Source organism: Panulirus ornatus, chromosome 1 (genome assembly GCF_036320965.1).
Source record: "Panulirus ornatus isolate Po-2019 chromosome 1, ASM3632096v1, whole genome shotgun sequence".
In the NCBI taxonomy this organism is placed as follows: Eukaryota; Metazoa; Arthropoda; class Malacostraca; order Decapoda; family Palinuridae; genus Panulirus; species Panulirus ornatus.
This window is the reverse complement of record NC_092224.1, coordinates 21,841,965-21,865,305: the sequence shown is the minus strand read 5'-3', so window position 1 is coordinate 21,865,305 and position 23,341 is coordinate 21,841,965. Positions and strand designations below refer to the sequence as shown.

The following is a 23,341-nucleotide window of genomic DNA, read 5'->3' as shown; positions in this document are numbered from 1 at the left end:
GGTGTTGGGTCACAACCTGCTCTGGTCTAACTCTCGTAGGGATGACCTTAAGAATACGGCTTCACATTATGCGCAGTTCATCTGTTCAACCCTGCTATGTCAAAATATCAAGTAGGTACGTACGAGTTGTGTTAATTAGATAAATTGTAACGGAAATTCCGCATGTAATACACTAATTGCTAACTGGTGGCACCGTTACCCCCCCCCCTCTCCTCCACTCCCACCCGTCCCCCACTTCACTCCCTCCCTTCTCCCCCGTCTCCCGCTTCCTGGCCTCTGCGGTAACCAATGCAATTTTACCAGTAATATTTGTGTGATCGTTGTCAAAACTTACTACGTCGACTGCGCCACAGGATAGACGCTTTGATATTATGTATATCTTATAAAAAATATTTTTGTCAACGGTAATCCAGAGGTGGATTTATTACAGAAATATAAGCCAGTGTCGGTATCAGAGTTTACCCCCACCAATTCATTCATGACTCCCAATATCCCCCAACATGAATGACAACTGCAGCTTTACTCTTCGCCCTTCTATAACCACACCTACATAACCAGCAGCCCTTAACATGCTCTTTCACAACAGCAAGACTGAGGTTTGCACTCAGGTCAAGCTAAACCGAACACAACAACCCGAATTCAGGGTTCCGCCATCAATGTTCTGCCATCATTGAATTGAGCTGGAGGAAGACGGGCGTACAGGTGCCTGGAGTAATTTTAAACATTAACTTTCGTTCAGTAGGGATGACGGTCTTACAACAATATTTAAAAGACATCTTTAGTTACATATTAAAGCAGAAAATAATCTGTTTGTTGCTACAGCTAAATTCTTATGTAACAGAACTTTCAAAATGAATCCATAAAAAGGTAACTAAACAAAGCATATTGAAATTAAACGAAAGGCAACGAAATATTTGGTAATGGTATACGGCGCCACAGCAAGTCTTGTATTCCTACGCGAAGCAATCCTGCTCATCATTGTCAAGTGTATTCAGAAGAGCCAGTACTCGCTCCTAGACACCCAGATAGCCTACAAAATTCAAGAACTACGCTTGTATATCATTACTTTTGTAATTTGTCAACTAAAACCGAAAACCCCCGTTTTAGGGACTACTTGGTGCGAGAGGAGGAGTGCGCAGACGTGAGAGCTCAAGCTAGATCGTGTGTGTGTGAGGTATTTCCATGAAGCTTATAAGTTACCATGAAAATGTGCATCAGGAGGGCAAAAAAACGCCAAAATAGCTACCTGTACTATATAAAACATGACAGAGGGAAATGATGAGTAAGTATATTCGATCTAGCAAGTGAAAAATGGTATAAATCTTGTGAAAATGGTGATGAAAAACATCGGTGGTCGAGTCAGATCGAACCTCCATTTTCTCTCGCAAAGATTCAGCGGACGTCGCTTTGTTGGTAAATGTTTGGTGATAGTGAATTAAGTGAAATAATATCAAGAATCATTCTAGTTATTAGAATGGTGTCGTGAAAGTGCATATCAAACTTCGATTTAGATATATGTTCAAAATGTATTGTCACTGTTGGTGTTTGCCACCAAAGCGGTGTCCTCTGTCTTATATTCATTGATGAAGAGCAGAGTTGGGACTGGGTTATGTAGTGAATCAAGTTTACAATGCATTTTCCTGTGAGTGCTCCCCCCTCCTCTTTGGCTACACTGTAAGTAACACTTGACTTTTATATTTCGTCGACTCCAAACTTGTGTGTTTGTGACATGTCATCAGCACTTGACTGTCCATTCAATATTTTTCTTGTACATGCTATGGAAGTGCTTACTTGCATCACTCCACATTGTATATTATTTGGCAGAGATGCAACTTTCAGTAAGTGTCAAAATTTATTCCCAGTTTGTCAGCACATTGTCTGTTAGCCGTGCCTAAGTCGTATTATTTGAATATCCTGATAATGATGTATAGGAACATTGTAATAAGTACTGTTTTCAACGTTTCGAGGAAGTGAAGACCGAGAAAAGTATCCAGTGAAGAGAGAAAATTTCGACCGAGAAGTAAGTTGGACGAAGGGTTTGGGTGGGTGTCAGTGGGCTAGCCTATTGCGTAATCCGGGGCATTCATTCATTATTTGGAGGACCTTCCCTGGAGTGAAGTAGCGTTGTGCCGACGCCAACTGTGTTCGGGGGTGGCCCAGGAAGATGTCCCCTCATTGTACTCGGCAGTAATTACTTCAGTTCATAGAGGCTCAAAATGATACGTGCCTCTGAGTCAGTTTACCAGCTGACTCAGTCCGGATGCAATCACGCACTTCAAAGCTTATTGACGTACCCCAGATACCCTACATATAACGTAAATGCAGGTTTAAGGAAAGTTTATACTTCTGTAGGAGTGGGATATGTATAATGCAAGTAGAGTTTGTACGCCAGCAGTAGTCTTCATTTTGTGCCACTTACTCTAGGATTAGGCGTGTGTAAGTAATCATGAGCAGTAGGGAGATAGTGGTGCGTCATAGTTAGTGGAACAGCAATATATGTACATATAAGTAGGTTAAGTATATATTCTCTCTTAGCTAACGATTTCGAGTAATACTTTGGTGGGGTAAGCCCATAGAACTTACCAATTTGGGCAGGTACTGGTGAACCTGATTTTTTTTTTTTTTTTCGATTGTTCAGTTCACAGTGATGATTGTATGGTTTTGGTATTGATAACATTTAGATGTGCATATCTCGTGAATGATGTAGCCTAGTTATGTGTGTGTCAGGGGGAGGGTAGAGTTGGTACGACTAGCCAGTTTCACTGACCTAATGGACACTCCCGCGATTTATTGATCGCATATCAGATATTTTGCTTATATGATTACTAGAAAATGAAGTATTGAATAGAATATCATTTTGACTACTACGGCGGTATGTTTGTGGTGATTTTCGTATTTTCATTACCGGTACGTAAGCCTTTTCTGCACTGATTAGATTTTTTTTTATTAAGAAAATCTGGGGAAATGTATGGATATATATCATTTTAAGGAACTTCAAGACTTATGAAGATGTATTTCAGTTTCTTTTTTTTACAAGTTATGGATGTATTATGAGGTAGTTATATATGGGAAATAAGAACAATGAATGATGTTGCCAAAGATCTGTTTTGTCTTTATTTTAGAGCTCTAAAAATGCATAGGTTACATTTTACAGGATAACCTGCATCCCTCCAGCAACGACGGGACGACCCTTGAATATTATAGCTTAGCCTTTCACCTGGACCTGGACCCATAAGGACCCATGGGTTATATCGTTGTGGTCTAGGGTCCTTCCGTCCATGCCCAAGGGATCTCATGGTTGTATGTACTGCACAACGTGGCTTTGCTATTTTCGGTACTCAAGATGTTTAGGCATGGGGTGTCGGCCTGGTTCTTGGGACAGACGCCATTTAGAGTACCAGTGGATGGTGGCTACCTGTTCAGTAGGGACTGAACTGTTGGAAGTAAGCCACAAGGGGGGGGGGGGGGATCCAACGTCATACAAGTTGCAGTCTAGTTTTCCTGGCTTGTATTCGATATCGTTGAATCGGTAACCTCTGGAAGGCAGGAGAGATGCAAAATCCTCTCTTGTGCTGTTGAGCCTCGGTGCTGCTACACGTATGAAACGTTCCTGCCATTTGATGATATAGTGTAATTCATAATACCTGACATATTTCATTTTGTCATATATATATATATATATATATATATATATATATATATATATATATATATATATATATATGACCACGTATCTCATATCCAATCATTTTTTCCTTGATGAACGCTCCTCATACTTCATATTATCCCAGACATTTCATTTCCATCACTCAATCTCCTCCATACATTCTCAGCTATAGCCCATGCCTCAAACTATATCTTCAAACATGCCCATCTTTACCTTCCCAGATAGTGGCTTCTCTTTCCGTGTATTCCTCAAGCTCCCTGGACATTCGCTCTCTCCCCCACTCTATGACCCATTTGCTGTCATGTCCGTTCAAATTCACACTCCAACTAGCTTGTTTCTCTCCGATGCTAAATCTAATAACCTTGATTTAATTCACATTATTTACTCATAACTCTCCTTTCACAGTATCCCAAACTTATACACCAACTTATGCAATTTCTTACTCGATTCTGCCACCAACGCGGTGTCATCAGCAAACAACTGACTCGCTCCCCAGGTGCCCGACCCCAAGCAGCCTTCATATATGCCCCACACCACCCCATCCATAAATGCGTTAACAGCCTTGGTGGCCACACACTTCTACCGCAGACCCACCTTTTCCAGGAATCACTCGCAACCCTTTCTATCTGCTTGTACACATACCTTACTGGTTAGATAAAAACTCTGCTTTTCATGGCTTTCCTCCCAAACCATGTATTCGTAACACCTTCCTTAAAACACGACTGACCCATAAATGCCACACACATATGTATTTTTCATACACATTCTTCAAAACCAAAACCTGAGCCACACATTATCTACTACTACTGAAACCATATAGTTCCTCCCCAGTCTTATGTTCTGTACTTGCCACCACCTCCTCTAATTCGAAGTCTCCTTTGTCCCCAATACCTTTATCCAGTGGAACTATTCAGTTTGCTAATTCTTCAATACCTTACCGTGATCCTTACATTCAATACAAAATCCTAACTTAGCAATTAAAACACTTTCACCCCTTTCCTGAAGACATTCAGTGCAATACCATCCACTCCCGCCGTCTTGCCATATTTCATTTGCGCATGGTTTTCACCACTTTCACTAAACTACTTGCCTTGACACTTCGCATACCTCCGCGACCCAAACACGTCATATCTGCTATACAGTCATCAGACATTCAGTTCTTCAAACTTCTCACTTCATCACCTCTTCACCTCATTTTCCAACATCACCGATGTTCCTAATTGTTCTCTCGTTTTTCTCTATTAACCTCTTTACATTTTTTATTTCTCAGCTTAAGTTTGCTGATACTTGCTCATCCCAACTTTCTCTGCCCTCTTTTTCTGCCCCTGCACTTTCCTCTTAACCTTCTGTCGCTTTTTCTTGTACATCTCCCAATCTTTTGCACTTCTTCCTCTTAGTAAAGCCAATATATTTCTTTTCCCACCCATTCGCAACTTATTTTTATCATTCCACCATTCACAAGCCTTTCACACACACACACACACACACACACACATATATATATATATATATATATATATATATATATATATATATATTAGATTATATTAATACCTGGAAAAATGTTATGAAAGTTTTGGTGTTACCATGTTATGTGGTAAAGGAACTGAATTAGTGGGAACAGCTGATATCTTAGGCTTTGCTCCCGGGAGCGCAGAGGGGAGAGTTATATCATCAAATATACATACAGAATCTTGGAAGGTATGATTCCCAGCTTGTATTCGGAAATATCAAGCCGCTGGCACGACAGGCTTAGAAGACTGTATTAGATTGCTACATATGAAATCCAAAGAAGCAATATGCACAAAAAGAGAGAACACCTTCAACATACGGGGCTCAAGACTCAACACCTTGCCTGCCATCATCAGAAACACCATGGGATGCTCAGTAGAGAAGCTTAAGAGTGCCCAGGACAAATACCTACGTAGTGTGCCAAACCAGCCTGACTGCAGGGGCTGTATGGGCCTGAAGAGCTACAGCTTTCAAGAGTTTGGTCGACCAACGTCCCAATCCAAACAGCCTGGGCCCAGCCTGGGCTTTGTGGGTAGAAGATCCCAGAAGACTTCACCAGGGTATCTTTCCAGAGGCTCTTGTTGCCGAAGGCTGCGCTACTTCCAGTGTCAGGGAAGTGTAAACTTTGGAATGAGAAGATCTTTGACAATACTCTATCTACTCCCAGTGACAGCCTCGCCAAAGTTGACTTTTCAGTTACGATGTAACTTTTAGCAGTTAGAGTTTGGCAGCACACACGTACACACATTAAAGGAATAGCAAAGTTGACAAACTTCCTTGACAGATAGCACAAACGCTTTCAAGTGTACGGATAAGGAAATATTTAGCAAGCACTTCATGTCTTGCAGGAGGCGAAAACTAGACTATTATCAAGTTTGGTCACGGCATAAAGAAGGTCCAAAGAAGGAAGACAAAAGATTGTCCCTGAATTAATAAAGCTAAGTTACAGGGATAAGCTAAAGGCTTTGGATTTGCCCATTTTGAAACAGAGAAGAGCAAGGAGTGGCCTAAGTATAACCTTTAAGTTTTTAAAATATCGATGACGCGGACATTGATGTAGGGATACCTCAAGCAGAGGGCATAACATGAAATTGAATGAGAAACTTATTAAAAGATATGTAAAGAATTGCTTATTTGATGAGAGCGGTTGATGAGTAGAATGGCTGAGGACATGGTTGATACACACACTATACATAAGTTTAAGAAGTTGTATGATAATTGCAAGTGTTCGAGAGTGTAAAACTCCCTTCCCATACAGTACAGTCACTCACCCTGGCTTCCTCGTAAACACCCATAAAATCTACATTTGAGTTACCCAGAGTATTTCTCTCCAACCCTGATAGGTCTTCCCACACGACCTCCCATGGCCATCTAGAAAACCAAAACATGAAGGTCTTAATATGTAAGACGACTTCGACAGTCGCATCACAACACCCTGACTTCACAGTATCAGCAACAGAAATGAGGCCCTACATTACACAGTTGGCCCACTCTGAACAGAATGTCTGCATCTCCCCAGACGTCTTCAGTCACTCGTTTAACCATGGACAGACACGAATCCAGCTCACACCCTCCAGTCATTTTCGTAGGACAATCAGCCCCACTGAACGAAACACCAACCACTGTGGGCAACACTTACGATACACCTATGACACTCACTCCCAACACCAGTAACATCTTCGTAAATGCAGTGCGCACCCTAAATGCCCTCATCACCAACTGGTTCCAGATGTGGACGAAAGAAAATCCTTCAGTAACCTCAACAGACAATGCATCCGTTCCACTTTAGACTCCGCCTCATCTGCTTAATGTGCCATTCTCATTTGCCAATAAAAGAAGACAGCAAACGACACAAAATAGTGCACACATTATTACTAGCAGCTTGACAACCATAAACACTCGTCACCTACACAGTGAGATTTAGATCCTCCCTGTAGAATTCCAGCTCAGCGTGCGCGAGACTCACGCTCTGCACTAGCGGTAGAACCCACCCACTCAAACCACTCCATAGCTAACCGCCCAGGTTGGCATTAATAAGCTCATCATCCCTGCCTCACACTTAAGAGCCACTTCTGTGGTCTCACATCTCCTTAACACCAACAAATATAACACCGACGAAACACATGCATACTTAAATATCCCGACGGGCACTAAAGAACCGCCCTCCCGACTCGGTCGTAAACTCCCACCCACCAGACATGCACCTATCAGAAGCTTTTGACAATCCCCAAGCAAACACGAGTGACATTCTCCTCCATGCTCTGGACACCACCACCCATCCCTACAACACTACAAACATCGTATAAATATATCAAGACTTTCATGTCCACGATGCAGCTATCATAACTGAGACGTTGGAGAACTTGCTACTCAGTTGCCCTGCATTCTCCACACTTTGAAGTGCACACATCACAAACACTCAGACCTGTAGTCCCGACCGGTAGACGAGGCCGACTGTCTGAGTGCTCCTTGAGCCGGATATATATATATATATATATATATATATATATATATATATATATATATATATATATATATATATGTGTGTGTGTGTGTGTGTGTGTGTATGTGTGTATAATCACATATCGGGTAAGAAAATGTAACATCGAACAGTACCTTCCATAAGCCGGTTGGTGGGGCTCATTTCTGACCCTGGAACTTGATATGTGGCCAAGTTGCACCGTTGATGTAACAAGCTGTTGTTGGCGGCAGCTTTGAGCACACGTTCTCGCCTATATCTTAGAAAACGTGCCGTTGACGTTTGATTGTTTTTGTCGTGTTGATTCGTTTTCCTCAAACCTGCTGGTAATCAGTTGGACAACCTTGAGTCCCGGATGTTTATGTTGTGTTCTCTTGAGTGTGATCTTAGCGTCCAGTCTTGCCTCTGGGAATACAGGATCCGACAGTTTGTTGTGCTTTTGGCTGCATTAACTTAATATCGTTTTGTGTGCCGGTGAGGAGTCAGACCTTCCAGTATTTACTCTCAACTTTGCTCTAACTTGTTATTATGTGACCTCCCATGCACGACAACACCTGCATTTGAGTAGACTCTTTGACCAGAACCTTGGTGTCAGGTTAAAGGTTATGCCGTCATTCATCAAAGTCATTGGCAACTTGTTTTTTTGAATGGTGAAAGGTTCCAGCTTCTGTTATGGGGAAATGACGTAATTAAACCTCAAAATTACCGACAGAGACAGACATCATCCTTCGAAAATGCATTTCGGAAGACCTGGAAGTGATAATGTCTGATTATACCATCAACGAACTAAACAAACAGTTGCCTCTTTCGAGTAGATATCTGGTTGGATTTTACGGACCTTCAAGACGAGAGAGACGTATACAACCAGTAATGACGCTTCTCAAGGCACTGATACAGGCCAAACTAAGATACTGCTGTGTGCTTACGTCAGATTCCAGGCAGGCAAAATTGCGCGATCAGGTAGTATGCAACGATCTTTTACAGCCTGGTTTGACATTGTCAAGGTTCTGGACAGCTAAGAGCGACTGAAAACGCTATGGCTGTATTCATAGAAGTTGAGACACGAGAGGTTGTTATGATTTACACCTGGAAGATCCTGGAAGGCATGGCTCTCAATTTTCATTGGAAGATGAGAGTTCTCTGAGAACTCGATGTGTATGGAAGACTTATGACAAGATTACCACAGAAATGAAGACATGCATTAAGTTGAGAAAAGAGGGTAAACTTGCGAAGCCTGAGGTTGTTTGGCATTGCCTGCAACCATTTCAAGCACCGTAGACTTTACTATGGATAGGTGTGAATACGGTGTGGATGAAGATCTACAAAGTATTCCAGACCCGTCAGGATATAGGGGTTACGCGTGCCTACGGACTGAGGCTGAGGCCTCCATGACACATGATATTAGAATGTGTGTGTGATCATCTCATCTCCAGCAAACACCGAGAAACTACGAACACAAAGTCCTCTGCTGGGCCGGGCCGCCGAAAGCGTGCTTCTCAGTGGGTAAAAGCTCCAGTTTTGGGGGGAGTGAAGAAATAGGACGCTGCAGATCACTAGACTGACACAGTCACCACCATCTCACAATGTAAAAGACCTCGGAGGACTTAATATTGTTTGACAATCTTCAGCGAACACAGTAAGGCAACAGTTTCCTCATCGTCGAAGATGGTAGGCTAGACCTTGTAGATCTTCAAGGTAATGAGTTGAAAAATTTGTGATAATTGTTTTCAAGGTACAGATACTCGCATTAAAAGGTCTCAAAGCGTCCCAGACTGACCAGGTAAAAAAAAACCTGAACTACTTGGAAAAGACTGAAATCACTGGTGTTGGGTTGTCTGGAGCGCAAATGGGGTAGATTTATCGTGCTTTGTACTTGAAAAGTCTTGGAAGACAGGGTTCCTAATATACTCGCAAAAATAGCTCCTTGTTCGTACGACAGACATAGTGTAACGAACACTTCAAAAGAAGACATCTTGACCATCCGGGGCACAAGACTGTCGTGCACACCGTCTGCAGCCATTAAGAAACGCTGTGAGATGCACCGTGGAGAAGTTTAACGGTGCCCTGGATGAGCATTTACAGAGCGTACCAGACCACCCCACACTGTGGTGCTTACACAGGCCAGCGGGATGCGGCTTCCAACGGATTGGTTGACCAACGACCCAACTCGGCAGCTTGTGATTCAGTCCCAATCTGTGGTGGCAGAAGACCGAAGTCAACCGTAGACATGCCTGACTGAACATAGGGGATAAAGGGTTCGTGATAGGAGACCCAGACGTAAGGGTAGACGAACGTAAACTGCGTAGTTATACTTCAAGGGAATGTTGTTGCTATGTGATCAAGGGGTCGCACCGTCGTGCTTATAGGTCGCACCTTCGCAGTCAAGGGATTAAAGAGTGATTCCATTGTTCCAGGCATAAATGGTCGTCATTAGAAATGGACGTCAGCAAACATTGGGTTTGATGTGAGCTACTCGGTTATAGTCCGGTTGTTTCATGTTGAACGCAGCATCTTCGAACTTCTGAGTTGGACTTTTAAGGGATTTTTTTCATGACCCTTAAAATCATAGGCCAATTCAATGACAGAACTATATTATTGTGGTGGCGTGAGCTTATCCTATTAAGACTTCATGACTTGCATGTGTTGATAAGCTTCCTGTGAAAATTATGTGAAAAATTCAAAAATTGTTTGTGTAGTATTCATGTTGCCCGTCCTTTCTAGATGTGTTATGTACTCGAATGTCGTCAGGTCAAAGTTAGTTCTTTCTCGTTCTCTAAACAAGTTTTATCACTCATAGGAAGTTGGTGTATACTGAATATTAGTCTCGACCCCTTAAAGCAGTACGTTGATACTTTTTTTATTTCTTTTTTTCTATGGTATATACCTACGTGTACCCTACGTAGGCACGTAGGAAAGGGCTTCTATGGCTCCGTCCCAGGTCACACCAGGTCTCACTTGCCAGTCATGGAAATTTTGAGGTAATTGTGGCACATGTTGCCCTGAAAGCAGCCATACACTAACATCAACCTGTGTGACAGTTCTCAAGTAATTATTTTTCGACTTAGGTGAACTCCCATATCTGTGTATGGAGCAGCGGGGCTGCGGTGTTGTCCTTTGTCATTAGTCGTGTGGCTTGTTAGTTTGATAGGGGGTCTGTGCATCCATTCCGTCCTGGCTTCTTACATTATACCTTGTAGATGTTTGTCCAGTAAGTCCTCTCATTCCAGAATGAATTATATAGGATACAATACGGCTCTTTTCATGAAAGAAACTGGTTTTGGTCTTCGTGGTAGTGTGGCTGTTTCAGGCCTTCGAACATTTTAGCCATATATTGCTCAGTTTGTGAAGTGAGTTACCGTATAAGATGATTCAGAACGGGGTCATTCCGTGTACCCCCAGCAGCTTGACTGAACAGAAGAATAACTTGACACTGTAGCTTCATCCTAGACCAAACTATGGAGACAAAAGACCCCCAAAAGCATCATAAAGGTATACGTATGTATACTTACCCAGCTGTTGGGTAGAACACTTACCAAACCATCGCATGGTTTACGTCAGGGATGGTCCCAAACCGAGCTTTAAGGGGTAGAAGACCTCCCAAACCATCGTAAGGTGTACGTAATGTATGGTCCCAGACTGTGGGGGTAGAAGACCTTCCAAACCATTGTAAGATATACATAAGGGTCCCGGACCCAGCTGTGGAGTAGAAGACCTCCGAAACCATCGTAAGGTAGACGTAAAGTAAGGTCCGATATCCACTGTGGGGGTGTAGAAGACCTCGAAGACCATTGTAGGGTATATATACTTAAGGAGAGGTTACGTTCTTAGATGTAGCTTTAGGATACAAGAAGACCTCGGAAACCATCGTAAGGTATACGTTACTTGCTACCAGCTCGTAGAAACTGACTTGAGAAGAAAATGATTTAGAGTAATATGTCCTTACCCATCCGACCTCCTCAGATTCTGTCTAGATCCGACTGTGACAGTTCCTTGAGTGGCAAGAACTGCTTGAAGGCCGCCGGAATCTGTGACGCATGAGGGACGGGGGGTCTGCCAGGATGGGCTAATTCACAGTTCCCACACTTCTTTTACCTTCCAGCTGACCCTTTATAAACAAGCAAATGATTTGTTAATGACGCTTTGCCTCTATAATCGTGCTTTTTTCTATTTCGGTGTCCATTTTGTCTCTTCATCCGCTTTAAATGTTTCAGAAATTGAATTTCTCCTTTATAGTTGGACGAATGGAATGCTGTGTTACCATTTGCTTTTGTATATGTTTGTCAGGTATTTAACTCCTTGAGCACAAAGGTGTAAGCTTGAGCACGACGGTACCGCCCTTGGGCACGATGGCCCGTTCAGGGTCGGGTGAAAGGTTGGGCCCGACATCATACCATGGGATCGTACTGTCGTAGCCAAGCTTGGCTTCGTAGTGAATAAAGGAACCCCCATCCATCCATGTCTCCCGCTGTGCGACAGTTATTTCCAACCGGTCACCTTGAGGTGGATTTGTCAGCGTTATTTATTACCTAATTATCCCGAAGGTAAACGATCTACCTTTCAAATCTCTCCAGATTTGTTAGAATGGTGGTTCGTAATGTGTATACCATGCATTTCTGGGGCTCTGGATGGTAGGGTATTACTACTGTTGGCCCACAGCTTATCTCGACAGCTTTGAAGGTACATGGAAAGGACAAATAACAGGAGACCTAGTGGTCCATGACGAGGTTATCTCTGGTCGTAATCTTATTTGTGGTAGAAACTGGATAGTAAAAACAGACGCCTTCCAACCCGCCCTTTTCAGAATGCTTTAGAGAACGTGTCAGCCTTAACGCTTGAAACTGACGCAGGGCTTCGCTCCCATACATCCTGGGCTGGGCCCCTCTGTGCCAGTACTTTGAAATGGACCATCCTACCTCATGTGTCCAGTAGATAGATCCTCTTTCTTCAAATAGGAATATCAAATGTGTTCTAAGCCATTATTAAGTCCAGTATTACAACAACAGCCACAGATAAGCAAGCGGGCAAAACAGTGTTTAGCTACATATGATGAAAAGCAAAGTTTTAGATGTCATAGCTTGAAATATGAACTGAAAATGGAAAGAGACATGACTTATTTTGCAAGGCCCAAATCGTGACTTGTTTTAAGATGAGGTGTTCAGTTTGTTGGCCAAAGTTATCAAAGACCAAGAGAAACTGGAATGAATACAATTTATGATATACAGGCATCCTCAAGAATAGCAGTATGACAAGCACGTAAATTGATTTTTTCCCCTTTTATTAGTCTGCTGTTGCAATATATATATATATATATATATATATATATATATATATATATATATATATATATATATATATATTCTTCTTCATACTACTCGCCATTTACCGCGTTAGCGAGGTAGCGTTAAGAACAGAGGACTGGGCCTTTTAGGGAATATCCTCATCTGGCCCCCTTCTCTGTTCCTTCTTTGGAAAAAAAAAAAAAAAGAGGGGAGGATTTCCAGCCCCCCGCTCCCTTCCCTTTTAGTCGCCTTCTACGACACGCAGGGAATACGTGGGAAGTATTCTTTCTCCCCTATCCCCAGGGATGTATATATATATATATATATATATATATATATATATATATATATATATATATATATATTCCTATGAGTCCACGAGGAAAATGAAACACGATAATTTCCCAAGTGCACTTTCGTGTAATAATCACATCATCAGGGAAGACACAAGAAATATATATTATTACACGAAAGTGCACTTGGGAACTTATCGTGTTTCATTTTCCCCGTGGACTCATGGGAATATCTTGATCACGCGCAAAATTGTGATCCTTTCTAATATATATATATATATATATATATATATATATATATATATATATATATATATATATATATATATATATATATATTCTTTCATACTATTCGCCATTTCCCGCGTCAGCGAGGTAGCGTTAAGAACAGAGGACTGGGCCTCTGAGGAAACATCCTCATCCAGCCCCCTTCTCTGTTCCTTCCTTTGGAAAATAAAATATATATGTATATATATATATATATATATATATATATATATATATATATATATATATATATATATATATATGCGAAGATAGAAACATGGATGTAGAGGGAAATTTTTTTAGATCCAAATTAGCCATAAGCCTGATGACCTCTCGCTTAAGATACTGAACTAAGTAAGCAGGAGAAATGCCTTTCCGATCTCTAAAAATATTCAGTGACTCGCTGCAAGAAGGAAAGGTGCCGAGGTGGGTGTAAACTGGCGAATGTGATGTCAGTTTACACAGTGGGATATAAAATAATGGCACTTATTATATAGACCTTTTAGTTTGACTTGAGTATTTGGTGAGATGAGGAGCGATGATTGGTGATAGAATTGTTAGATTTTATAGTTAATAAACTAACAATTCTGTGTCATCATGGAATATCTTAGAGTTCTTGAATCATACGCTAGTTGTTTAGAGTCTTGAAAGCCCCATGTGATATATGTGCTGACTGCCAAAAAGCTTTCGATGAAGTACCAATTAAAAGCTGGCTAGGCTGAGTTAAATTTAGCCCAGGAAAGCGAATTTGCGCATGAATGGCGGACTGGTCGACGCCAAGAACACAGCGAGTGTGGTTTAAAGAAGCATTCATCCTGTTAGCTCAGCTGACAAGCAACTAAAAATTAAGTCTACGTAATATCTACAATACGATACTTGTTCTTCACAAGACATTGGTTATATCTTAGATGGCCCTGTTCACTTCTGATCACCAGAAGTGATCGAAGTTAGAGGAAAAGTACGAAGCAGGTAGAGAGAATTACAGAAATTAGTTTCCTTGCTCAGAAATTAATATTATGGAGAAAAAAGATAATCGTGGATCTACAATTTATCTTAAAGCAACAAATGAAAAGGGGGTGGAGGGGGAGCGGACCGTGCCTGCCAAAGAAAGTTTTTAGAATGAATGATTTGAATAGCATGACTCACGGCAGTGTCTTCACACTGGAGTAAGAAGCAGTGACCAGAGGTAACCTGTAAATAAATTGCCACCCGATGTTGTCAAGACGAAGACTCGTCAACACATTTAAATCATGCCTAGACACATTCTTCAGTGATGTCATTTATCGGTAAATAGACATTTCAGTTAGAAGAAAAAATTAATATATACGAAATCCATTTGTTTTTTCAGATTAGAGACTTTTCTCCACATTATTCTCTCTTCAGCATTATAACAGGTTGTATTTGCCATTCACACTTTCCTGTAGAATTTCAATGTTGGTATACTTTCTCCATATTGCACAGTGTTCCTTGATCCTTTTCCTACCGGCTGTAGTATGAATGTGGAGGAGCATTTTGCTTTACTTACCTGATCCCCAGCTATAATAGTAACTTGGGTACTGTTACTGCCGCTCTCCAGCAGATGACCTTGTCATAGACCATCTGGTCTTCTGGCATCCTTACTTTCCTTGTGGTCTCATGCGCCCTTTAGGTTGGCTCTCGCACGCAGTGTGCCCTGTAGTTGGCCACCTCACCCCATGTACCCTGCAAGTGGGCCCCTCTTACCTCATGTGCTCTGTAGGTGGGCCCAAGTATCTTTAAACGTAATTTAAACTGAAATTGAAAGCGTTTTATTAAGATAGAAGAGAGTCGTGTAGTACTAGAGGAGATATGAACTCCTTGAGAATATGAACCCTTCGTAGGGAGCCAGTCTTTGAAAAGCAATGCAGGTGATACATGAATATTTGAGGTATTAGAAGATTGTTCTCGAAAGGTGTGAGTACAGGTTTCATGTAAGCGATTATCAGCTTTGTGGGTTGGTTATTTCCTCGGTACTTTCGTTTATTAATATTATTATTATTATTATTATTTATTATTATTATTAATTGATTACGTAGAAGATATTTAATGAGCTAAATTTGTACATTATGTGACATATGTTTATCTTAGAAGAACAAAATTAAACGGTTAGAATAGACGAAACCTTAGATATTCACTGGTTGTGAATGTAAGACACCATGGTTACCCTTCTGTCAACTATACGTATAGTGTAAGCGGTTCCTTTACCCTGTCAACCCGTGTAGAACCTGTCTGGTCGGCGGGCCCTCCTCCTGCCCTCAGAGCCCTGTTGGTGGTTCCTCCTGCCTCTTGTGCATGGGCCCTCTTGAAAGTGTGTGTGTGTGTGTGTGTGTGTGTGTGGGAAGAGGTCAAGCTAATGTACGTTATGGGTACATATGTATATCCTGTGGGTGAGTCCTTCTACCTTTTGTACCCTTTGGGTACATATAACTTGCTTTTCAGCCTTTTGGCCTTTTGTTCCCTGTAGTTACGTATGTTCTGTGGGTTACCCTTCTGACCTTGTACCCTGTGGGTACATAGTGTCGTCTGGCTGATCGGCTCCAGCCTTTTGTACCGCACCTCGTAGGTTCCTTCTCTCCTGTTAGTATGTACCGTACCTTGTAGCTGGTCGCTCTGCTTTTCTCCTGTACCGTTCCATGTGAACTGGTCACTCTTTTTCTCCTGTACCGTACCTCGTACCTGGACGCACCTTCTCCTGTAACGCACCTTGAAGCTGATACTCAGCTTTCTACTATACCGTACCTCGTACCTGGACACACTTCTGTACCGGACCTTGAAACTGGGCACTCAGCTTTCTACTGTACCGTACTTTGTAGCTGGGTTCTTTGCTTTCTCCTGCACCACCTAGCAGCTGGGCGCTCCACCTTTCTCCTGCACCACACCTAGCAGCTGGGCACTGCTCTACCTCTCTGCACCACGCCTAGCAGCTGGGCACTGCTCTACCTCTCTGCACCACACCTAGCATCTGGGCACTCATCTCGTGGCTGTACCCTTTGGGTAGCCCCACCTTACCTGTTGTAGCCTCTCGTGGGCGAGTCCCCTTACGTGTGTACCTTGATGATGGTGATGCCACCGAGCTTTTCTCTATCTGATTATGTCCTACTGTCGTATGGACACTTGTGGGCATCTCTTGTGCTTTGATGATGATAGTAGATATCAGTTTACCTCTTTTCTAGCAAGTGGATGTTTCTGATCTTGTTTACCTGGCCAAAGACCATTTGGGATTTTGTTATCACTTGGCGGTCTGTAGTCTGTAGGTCTTCGTCATCTTTCTCCAGTTATTGCTGTATATATATATATATATATATATATATATATATATATATATATATATATATATATATATATATATATATATATCTGAAATTGTGTGGCCAATTTTAACCATATTTGGCAGGAATGATCCTTGGATGGTCCGCTTACCCTGGCCACTCTCCACTATGGCCGTTGGTATTAAGATTAAAAACCTATTCAATTTATTTATTTTTTTCAGATTTACCTCTTTTGAATTATAGCTAAATGATTCTAAGATGTTTAACGTTTTCTGTTTGATTGCCTGTATGATAGAGATACATTGGTCATATTTTGACAAAATCACCTAATGGCCAGGGAGATTTCAAGCCAGATCAGATGAGCGATACAGAATTATGAGAGCCTCTAGTACTCTGTAGCTGTCTTTCGTACCCTCTCTTTTCGATAGGTAGCTTCTTCATACGAGATTTCTTCCCGTGGATAATATATGCTTCCCTAACTTTCTGTACTCTGTGGGTGGAACTTGTAACCTCTTGTACCCGTGGAATGAAACCACTTGCCATTTGCAGCATTTGTTGACTTGTCTCTTATTATCTTGTTCCGTTCCAGTGGTCCCTTTCTTCCATGGTACCGTCTAAGTGGCCTCCTGCTGTTCTGGGTCCTTGATACGAGGTCCGTGTGACCATATCTGGTTACGAGTTTGTTATTTTACCTTCAGTTCCACATGGAAGGGGCATCGTACATCTTTTATATTGTACGTGGGTCTGATACCCTGTCGATGGCCCCCGGGAGTTTGCTACCTGCTTTGAGAAGCATTTTTTTTCAGCCGCCCTCAAGAAGGTGGGCACACGTACTCTCTGTGCCTTAGAGGTAGTTCTTTGCTACAGTTTGTGTAGATTATGCGGGTATATCGGACCAGACCGGTCAAACGGTTTGTTGCCTACAAAATATATATATATATATATATATATATATATATATATATATATATATATATATATATATATGTTAAGATAATTTCTCTTCACACCCCCGCTGTTTCTTCATCAGTTGACCTTTCCTGTAGAAGAAAAGTTTTTGGAAATGTCGACACGTACAGTTGTCAGTTCTGATGAGCGAAAAGATGAATTTAAGTTTTCATTCAATTCAGCAGGGAGGCGTGGGAGAGGTCTTATCCGTCGTCTTCTTGAGATATGGAAGTGTATAGGGTTTTAAAACAGCCAGACCAATCGACCTTACCCAACTCCCATCTCAACTGGGCAGCACCGCCTCTCCGGCAGACCGATTCAAGCCCCACAGTCTCGACGTATAACCCAGTCATGGACCATAGTTGCAGTGTATTTAACATGAAGCCTAGTGCATCCAGTATTACCAGCAGTCCAAATTAAGGGCAGTAATTTGTGACCTATGAGTGCTGACATATTGTGAATGTATTAAAAAATGATAACCAGGTGGCTTAGTTTGGTAGATAACAAGGTGGTTTAGTTTGGTAAATAACCAGGTGGCTTAGTTTGGTAAATAACCAGGTGGTTTAGTTTGGATAATAGCCAGTTGGTTTAGTTTGGTAAATAACCAGGTGGTTTAGCTTGGTAAATAACCAGGTGGATTAGTTTGTTAAATAACCAGGTGGCTTAGTTCGGTAGATAACCAGATAGCTTAGTTTGTTAAATAACCAGGTGGCTTAGTTTTGTAAATAACCTGGTGGCTTAGTTTTGTAAATAACCAGGTGGTTTAGTTTGGTAAATAACCAGGTGGCTTAGTTTGGTAAATGACCAGGTGGCTTAGTTTGGTAAATAACCAGGTGGTTTAGTTTGGTAAATAACCAGGTGGTTTAGTTTGGTAAAAAAAAAACCCAGGTGGCCTAGTTTGGTAAATGACCAGGTGGCCTAGTTTGGTAAATAACCAGGTGGTTTAGTTTGGTAAATAACCAGGTGGATTAGTTTGGTAAATAACCAGGTGGCTTAGTTCGGTAGATAACCAGATAGCTTAGTTTGTTAAATAACCAGGTGGCTTAGTTTTGTAAATAACCTGGTGGCTTAGTTTTGTAAATAACCAGGTGGTTTAGTTTGGTAAATAACCAGGTGGCTTAGTTTGTTGAATAACACAACCAGGTGATTTAGTTTGGTAAATAACCAGGTGGCTTAGTTTAGTAAATAACCAGATGGTAGTTTGGTAGATAACCAGGTGGTTCAGTTGGTAAATAACCAGGTGGCTTAGTTTGGTAAATAACCAGGTGGTTTAGTTTGGTAAATAACTAGGTGGCTTAGTTTAGTAAATAATAGGTGATAGTAAATAACCAGATGGCTTAGTTTGATAAAGAACGAGGTGGTTTAGTTTGGTAAATAATCAGGTGGCTTAGTTTGGTAAATAACCAGGTGGCTTAGTTTTGTAAATAACCTGGTGGCTTAGTTTTGTAAATAACCAGGTGGTTTAGTTTGGTAAATAATCAATTGGCTTAGTTTGGTAAATAACCAGGTGGTTTAGTTTGGTAATCGGGTGGCTTAGTTTGGTAAATAACCAGGTGGTTTAGTTTGGTAAATAACCAGGTGGCCTAGTTTGGTAAATGACCAGGTGGCATAGTTTGGTAGATAACCAGGTGGTTTAGTTTGGTAAATAATCAGGTGGCTTAGTTTGGTAAATAACCAGGTGGCTTAGTTTGGTAAATAACCAGGTGGTTTAGTTTGGTGAATAACCAGGTGGTTTAGTTTGGTAGATAATCAATTGGCTTAGTTTGATAAATAACCAGGTGGCCTAGTTTGGTAAATAACCAGGTGGCTTAGTTTGGTAAATAACCAGGTGGATTAGTTTGGTAAATAATCAGGTGGCTTAGTTTGGTAAATAATCAGGTGGTTTAGTTTGGTAAATAGCCAGGTGGCTTAGTTTGGTAAATAATCAGGTGGTTTAGTTTGGTAATCAGGTGGCTTAGTTTGGTAAATAACCAGGTGCCTTAGTTTGGTAAATAACCAGGTGGCTTAGTTTGGTAAATGACCAGGTGGCTTAGTTTGGTAAATAACCAGGTGGTTTAGTTTGGTAAATAACCAGGTGGTTTAGTTTGGTAAAAAAAAAAAACCAGGTGGCCTAGTTTGGTAAATGACCAGGTGGCCTAGTTTGGTAAATAACCAGGTGGCATAGTTTGGTAAATGACCAGGTGGCTTAGTTTGGTAAATGACCAGGTGGCTTAGTTTGGTAAATAACCAGGTGGCCTAGTTTGGTAAATGACCAGGTGGCCTAGTTTGGTAAATAACCAGGTGGTTTTGTTTGGTAAATACAGCTGGAGTTTAACCGCCGGCCGCCTTCAAGATACGAAGGCTGCATTTCTTAATGTTGTAATTGCACTTAGAGGGGAAAATCCTCACTTGGCCCCCTTCTCTCTTCTTTTGGAAAAGTAAAAGCTGGAGGGGAGGAGGTTCTCCAGCCCCCCGCTCTCACTACTTTTAGTCGCTTTCTACGACACGCAGGGAATACGTGGGAAGTTTTCTTTCTCCTAAATCACTGATGATTATATATATATATATATATATATATATATATATATATATATATATATATATATATATATATATTCCATGTGTGGCGAGGTGGCGATGGGAATGAATAAAGGCAGACAGTGTAAATTGTGTGCATGGGTATATATGTATGTGTCTGTGTGTGTATATATATATGTGTCTGTGTGTGTATATATATATGTGTACATTGAGATATATAGGTATGTATATTTGCGTGTGTGGACGTGTGTGTATATACATGTGTATGGGGATGGGTTTGGCCATTTCTTTCGTCTGTTTCCTTGCGCTACCTCGCAAACGCGGGAGACAGCGACAAAGCAAAATAAATATATATATATATATATATATATATATATATATATATATATATATATATATATATATATATAATGCAGTTGTATGTATATGTGTATGTGATTTGGTACTTAGTAGTTATTCGTTTATGATGTTTTGTACTGAAAAGAAAAGTAAAACAGGTAGTTCATCTTTTTAAACTAGATTTTCTCAGAGGAGAGCGTTGGGCGTGCCCCATGGCATTTTCCAGCTGTTGTAGATTCCCGTGGGTAAATACAACCTCCCCGTGGAACAGGACATGATAGACCTTAGCTTTCCCAATGCCCTAACACTCTCAGATACAGAAAGTGAATGATAACGAGCTTTTCTCAGACCACAGTGTCAGACCAATGATTACTGCATACAGTATGGGAATAAGCGAAGGTGGACATGATACAGCAACCGAACATTGTAACAGGTTGAGCGACGTGAAGTTTTACCCAGGGCAAAAATATACCTCCGAGGCTGATCAGTGACGAACAGATTTAGAACCAAAGAGGCAAACAACTCGAAAATATTTCATATATTCTATTGTGAAAATGAGAGAAATATGATTAATGAGCTGATGCCACCCAGCCAGGGTAGAGGAATAGTGCAAAACTGAACCTAACCAAGAAACAGCAAAACAAACAAAAAAGTGAATGAATGAAGAGCATGGAAGAAAATGAAAGGGTTTGGCTGGGACTGAGGAAAGAATGAAAGGTCTTGATGAGGGAATAATGAACGATGATGAGCAAATAATGAAATCCCGTGGAAGAGGAATGTGCATGAATGAAGAGAGAATTATACAGAACATGGACACAGGAACCCAGCGTTACTCACCTTGTACATGAACAAAGCAAAAAATACTACAGATCAGAGATCTGTCCGTTTAAAGGGGCGAGACAAGTAGGAAAGTTTTAGTGTCGAGTAAATATGCAAGATGTAAATTACACTGCGAATCAAGTCTTGGGCTGGGAATGCATGCAGAGATTAACTGATGAACTATGTAAACTTAACTTGAGGGTGCGTTCATAGATATTGAGGTATCGGGAAATGATATAGAGAGAGCTAAGCAAAGTTTAGAGGAAGTAACCTTCAGAACCAGATAAGATTCCAACCATCTTCATAAAGAAGACACGAACAGCAATGGGGAATCCGATAATGTTATTCATAAGTCAGAGTTTGGACGAACACAAGAATAGCAAACATTCTCTCGGTAGCAAATGTAACACCTGTGCACAGAGGAATATGTAAGCTGTTACCCAAGCAGTGTATGTAGGCCAGTTAACATAACTTAAGACGTGATGAAAGTCCATTGAAAGCGATAAAGAACATATATAAAAACATTTGATCTGGAATAAGTATACAATCGAAGGCCAAAATGGATTTGTGCCGTGCGAAAGTATGCAGACCCAGTTATTAGCTCATTTTAGTGTATAACTTAGTGGAAATTTGTATGTGAGAAAAGAAAATTGACGTCATGTATCTCGACTTTGCAGAGGCAGTACTCTTGGTAAACAGTAATATTTTTCTAGAGGTACTGCGAAAGAAAACATTCAGGACGAGTTTAGAAAGATGGTTTAGAGAGTTTTCTTTTAACGAACAGAAAATTGAAAGCAGACTCAAAGGGAATGATGACCTGACGAAGACATTGTCGACAAATCGATGTCCGTGCTCAAGTTTGAGTTTCCTTTGGCTGATTATATGGAAATCTTACGAGTCATACTCGGACCAAAATAGTGGCCACGTCGAGTATCTGTGGTTCTGTCTCTCATCGTGTGTTGAAGGAAAGGGACCAAAAGGGGGACGAGTTTCAGTTGGTGAGAAAGTCAAGTCATGCAGTGATTTGATTCCTCGCTAGACAATGCAAGTGAATGGTGGTAGGTATGAGGATATTAACACAGACTGACCCGAAAGAAGGGGCCAGTTGTGTGACGTGCTTCGGGAACACTTGTCATGCTTACTCTGCTCTTCAGCCGTATGGGCTGGCCTTCATCTCGACCATATGCCGTAGGTGGGTTTCGCTGCATTTTGTTCACTGTCGGTGCACTCTCCTTCATTTTCTCTCAGTGGATGGGCTCCTCCACATTATCTGCTCTGCTGGTGGTCCATCATGCGTTTTTGGCTGTGTGAACGAAACTATTTCCGTTCCGTATTCACTGCCTGGGCCCTTGAAGCTACGTTCATCCCTTGTATTTTACGTACTACAGTTTCGTATGGGCACCCCCAGCGTTTTTTTTTTTTTTTTAATAATAGCTGCATATTCAGATATGTTGTATACTAATGTATAGACACCTTTCATTTTATACCCTACGGTTGGAAACCTCACTATTTCGCTCTAGTGTTAAAATGGACCCGCACAATAAGTCTCTACCGGGATGGACTGCCTTACATTCTCTGTACTTGGATGGAAACGCCTCTGTTTTTGGTTGTAGGTGAGGTCCAGTGTAGGCTCCCCTACATTGCCTTCACTTGGATAGAAACATCTCTTTATTGTAGATGGGTTCCCGCCCAACCATCCCCACACTAGATGGGCCTCCCTACCCCCTACATTATCAACACTGGACGGGCCCTCATATAGTGTTTACATTTTAAGCAGACCCACCTACGCTCACTGTTGTTGTAGCTAGATTTTCCCTCCGACACCGTGTGCAGTGTGAGAACGTTCCTTGCTGTATTCGAGAGTCAGCCTGATCCTCCAGCGTTCCCTGCACCGTAGGAAGACCCTCCAGCGTTCTCTGCCCAATAGGGAGACC

The 23,341-nt window shown here is 41.4% G+C and overlaps 1 protein-coding gene across 4 annotated transcripts in view; it reads left to right on the top strand.

Moving 5' to 3' along the window:
* Spred (Sprouty-related protein with EVH-1 domain) overlaps positions 1-23,341 on the top strand; it is a 215,361-nt gene that overhangs the window by 48,399 nt on the left and 143,621 nt on the right. The window contains exon 1 of one of the 4 annotated variants that reach the window (XM_071688083.1): positions 978-1,282. The exons of 2 other annotated variants lie outside the window; for them this stretch is intronic. In XM_071688083.1, coding sequence (XP_071544184.1) covers positions 1,263-1,282 — 20 coding nt within the window. In that variant the 5' untranslated portion in view covers positions 978-1,262. Of the gene's footprint in view, positions 1-977; positions 1,283-23,341 lie in introns of those variants that run through there. One more of the 4 variants, XM_071688499.1, reaches the window with a different exon arrangement.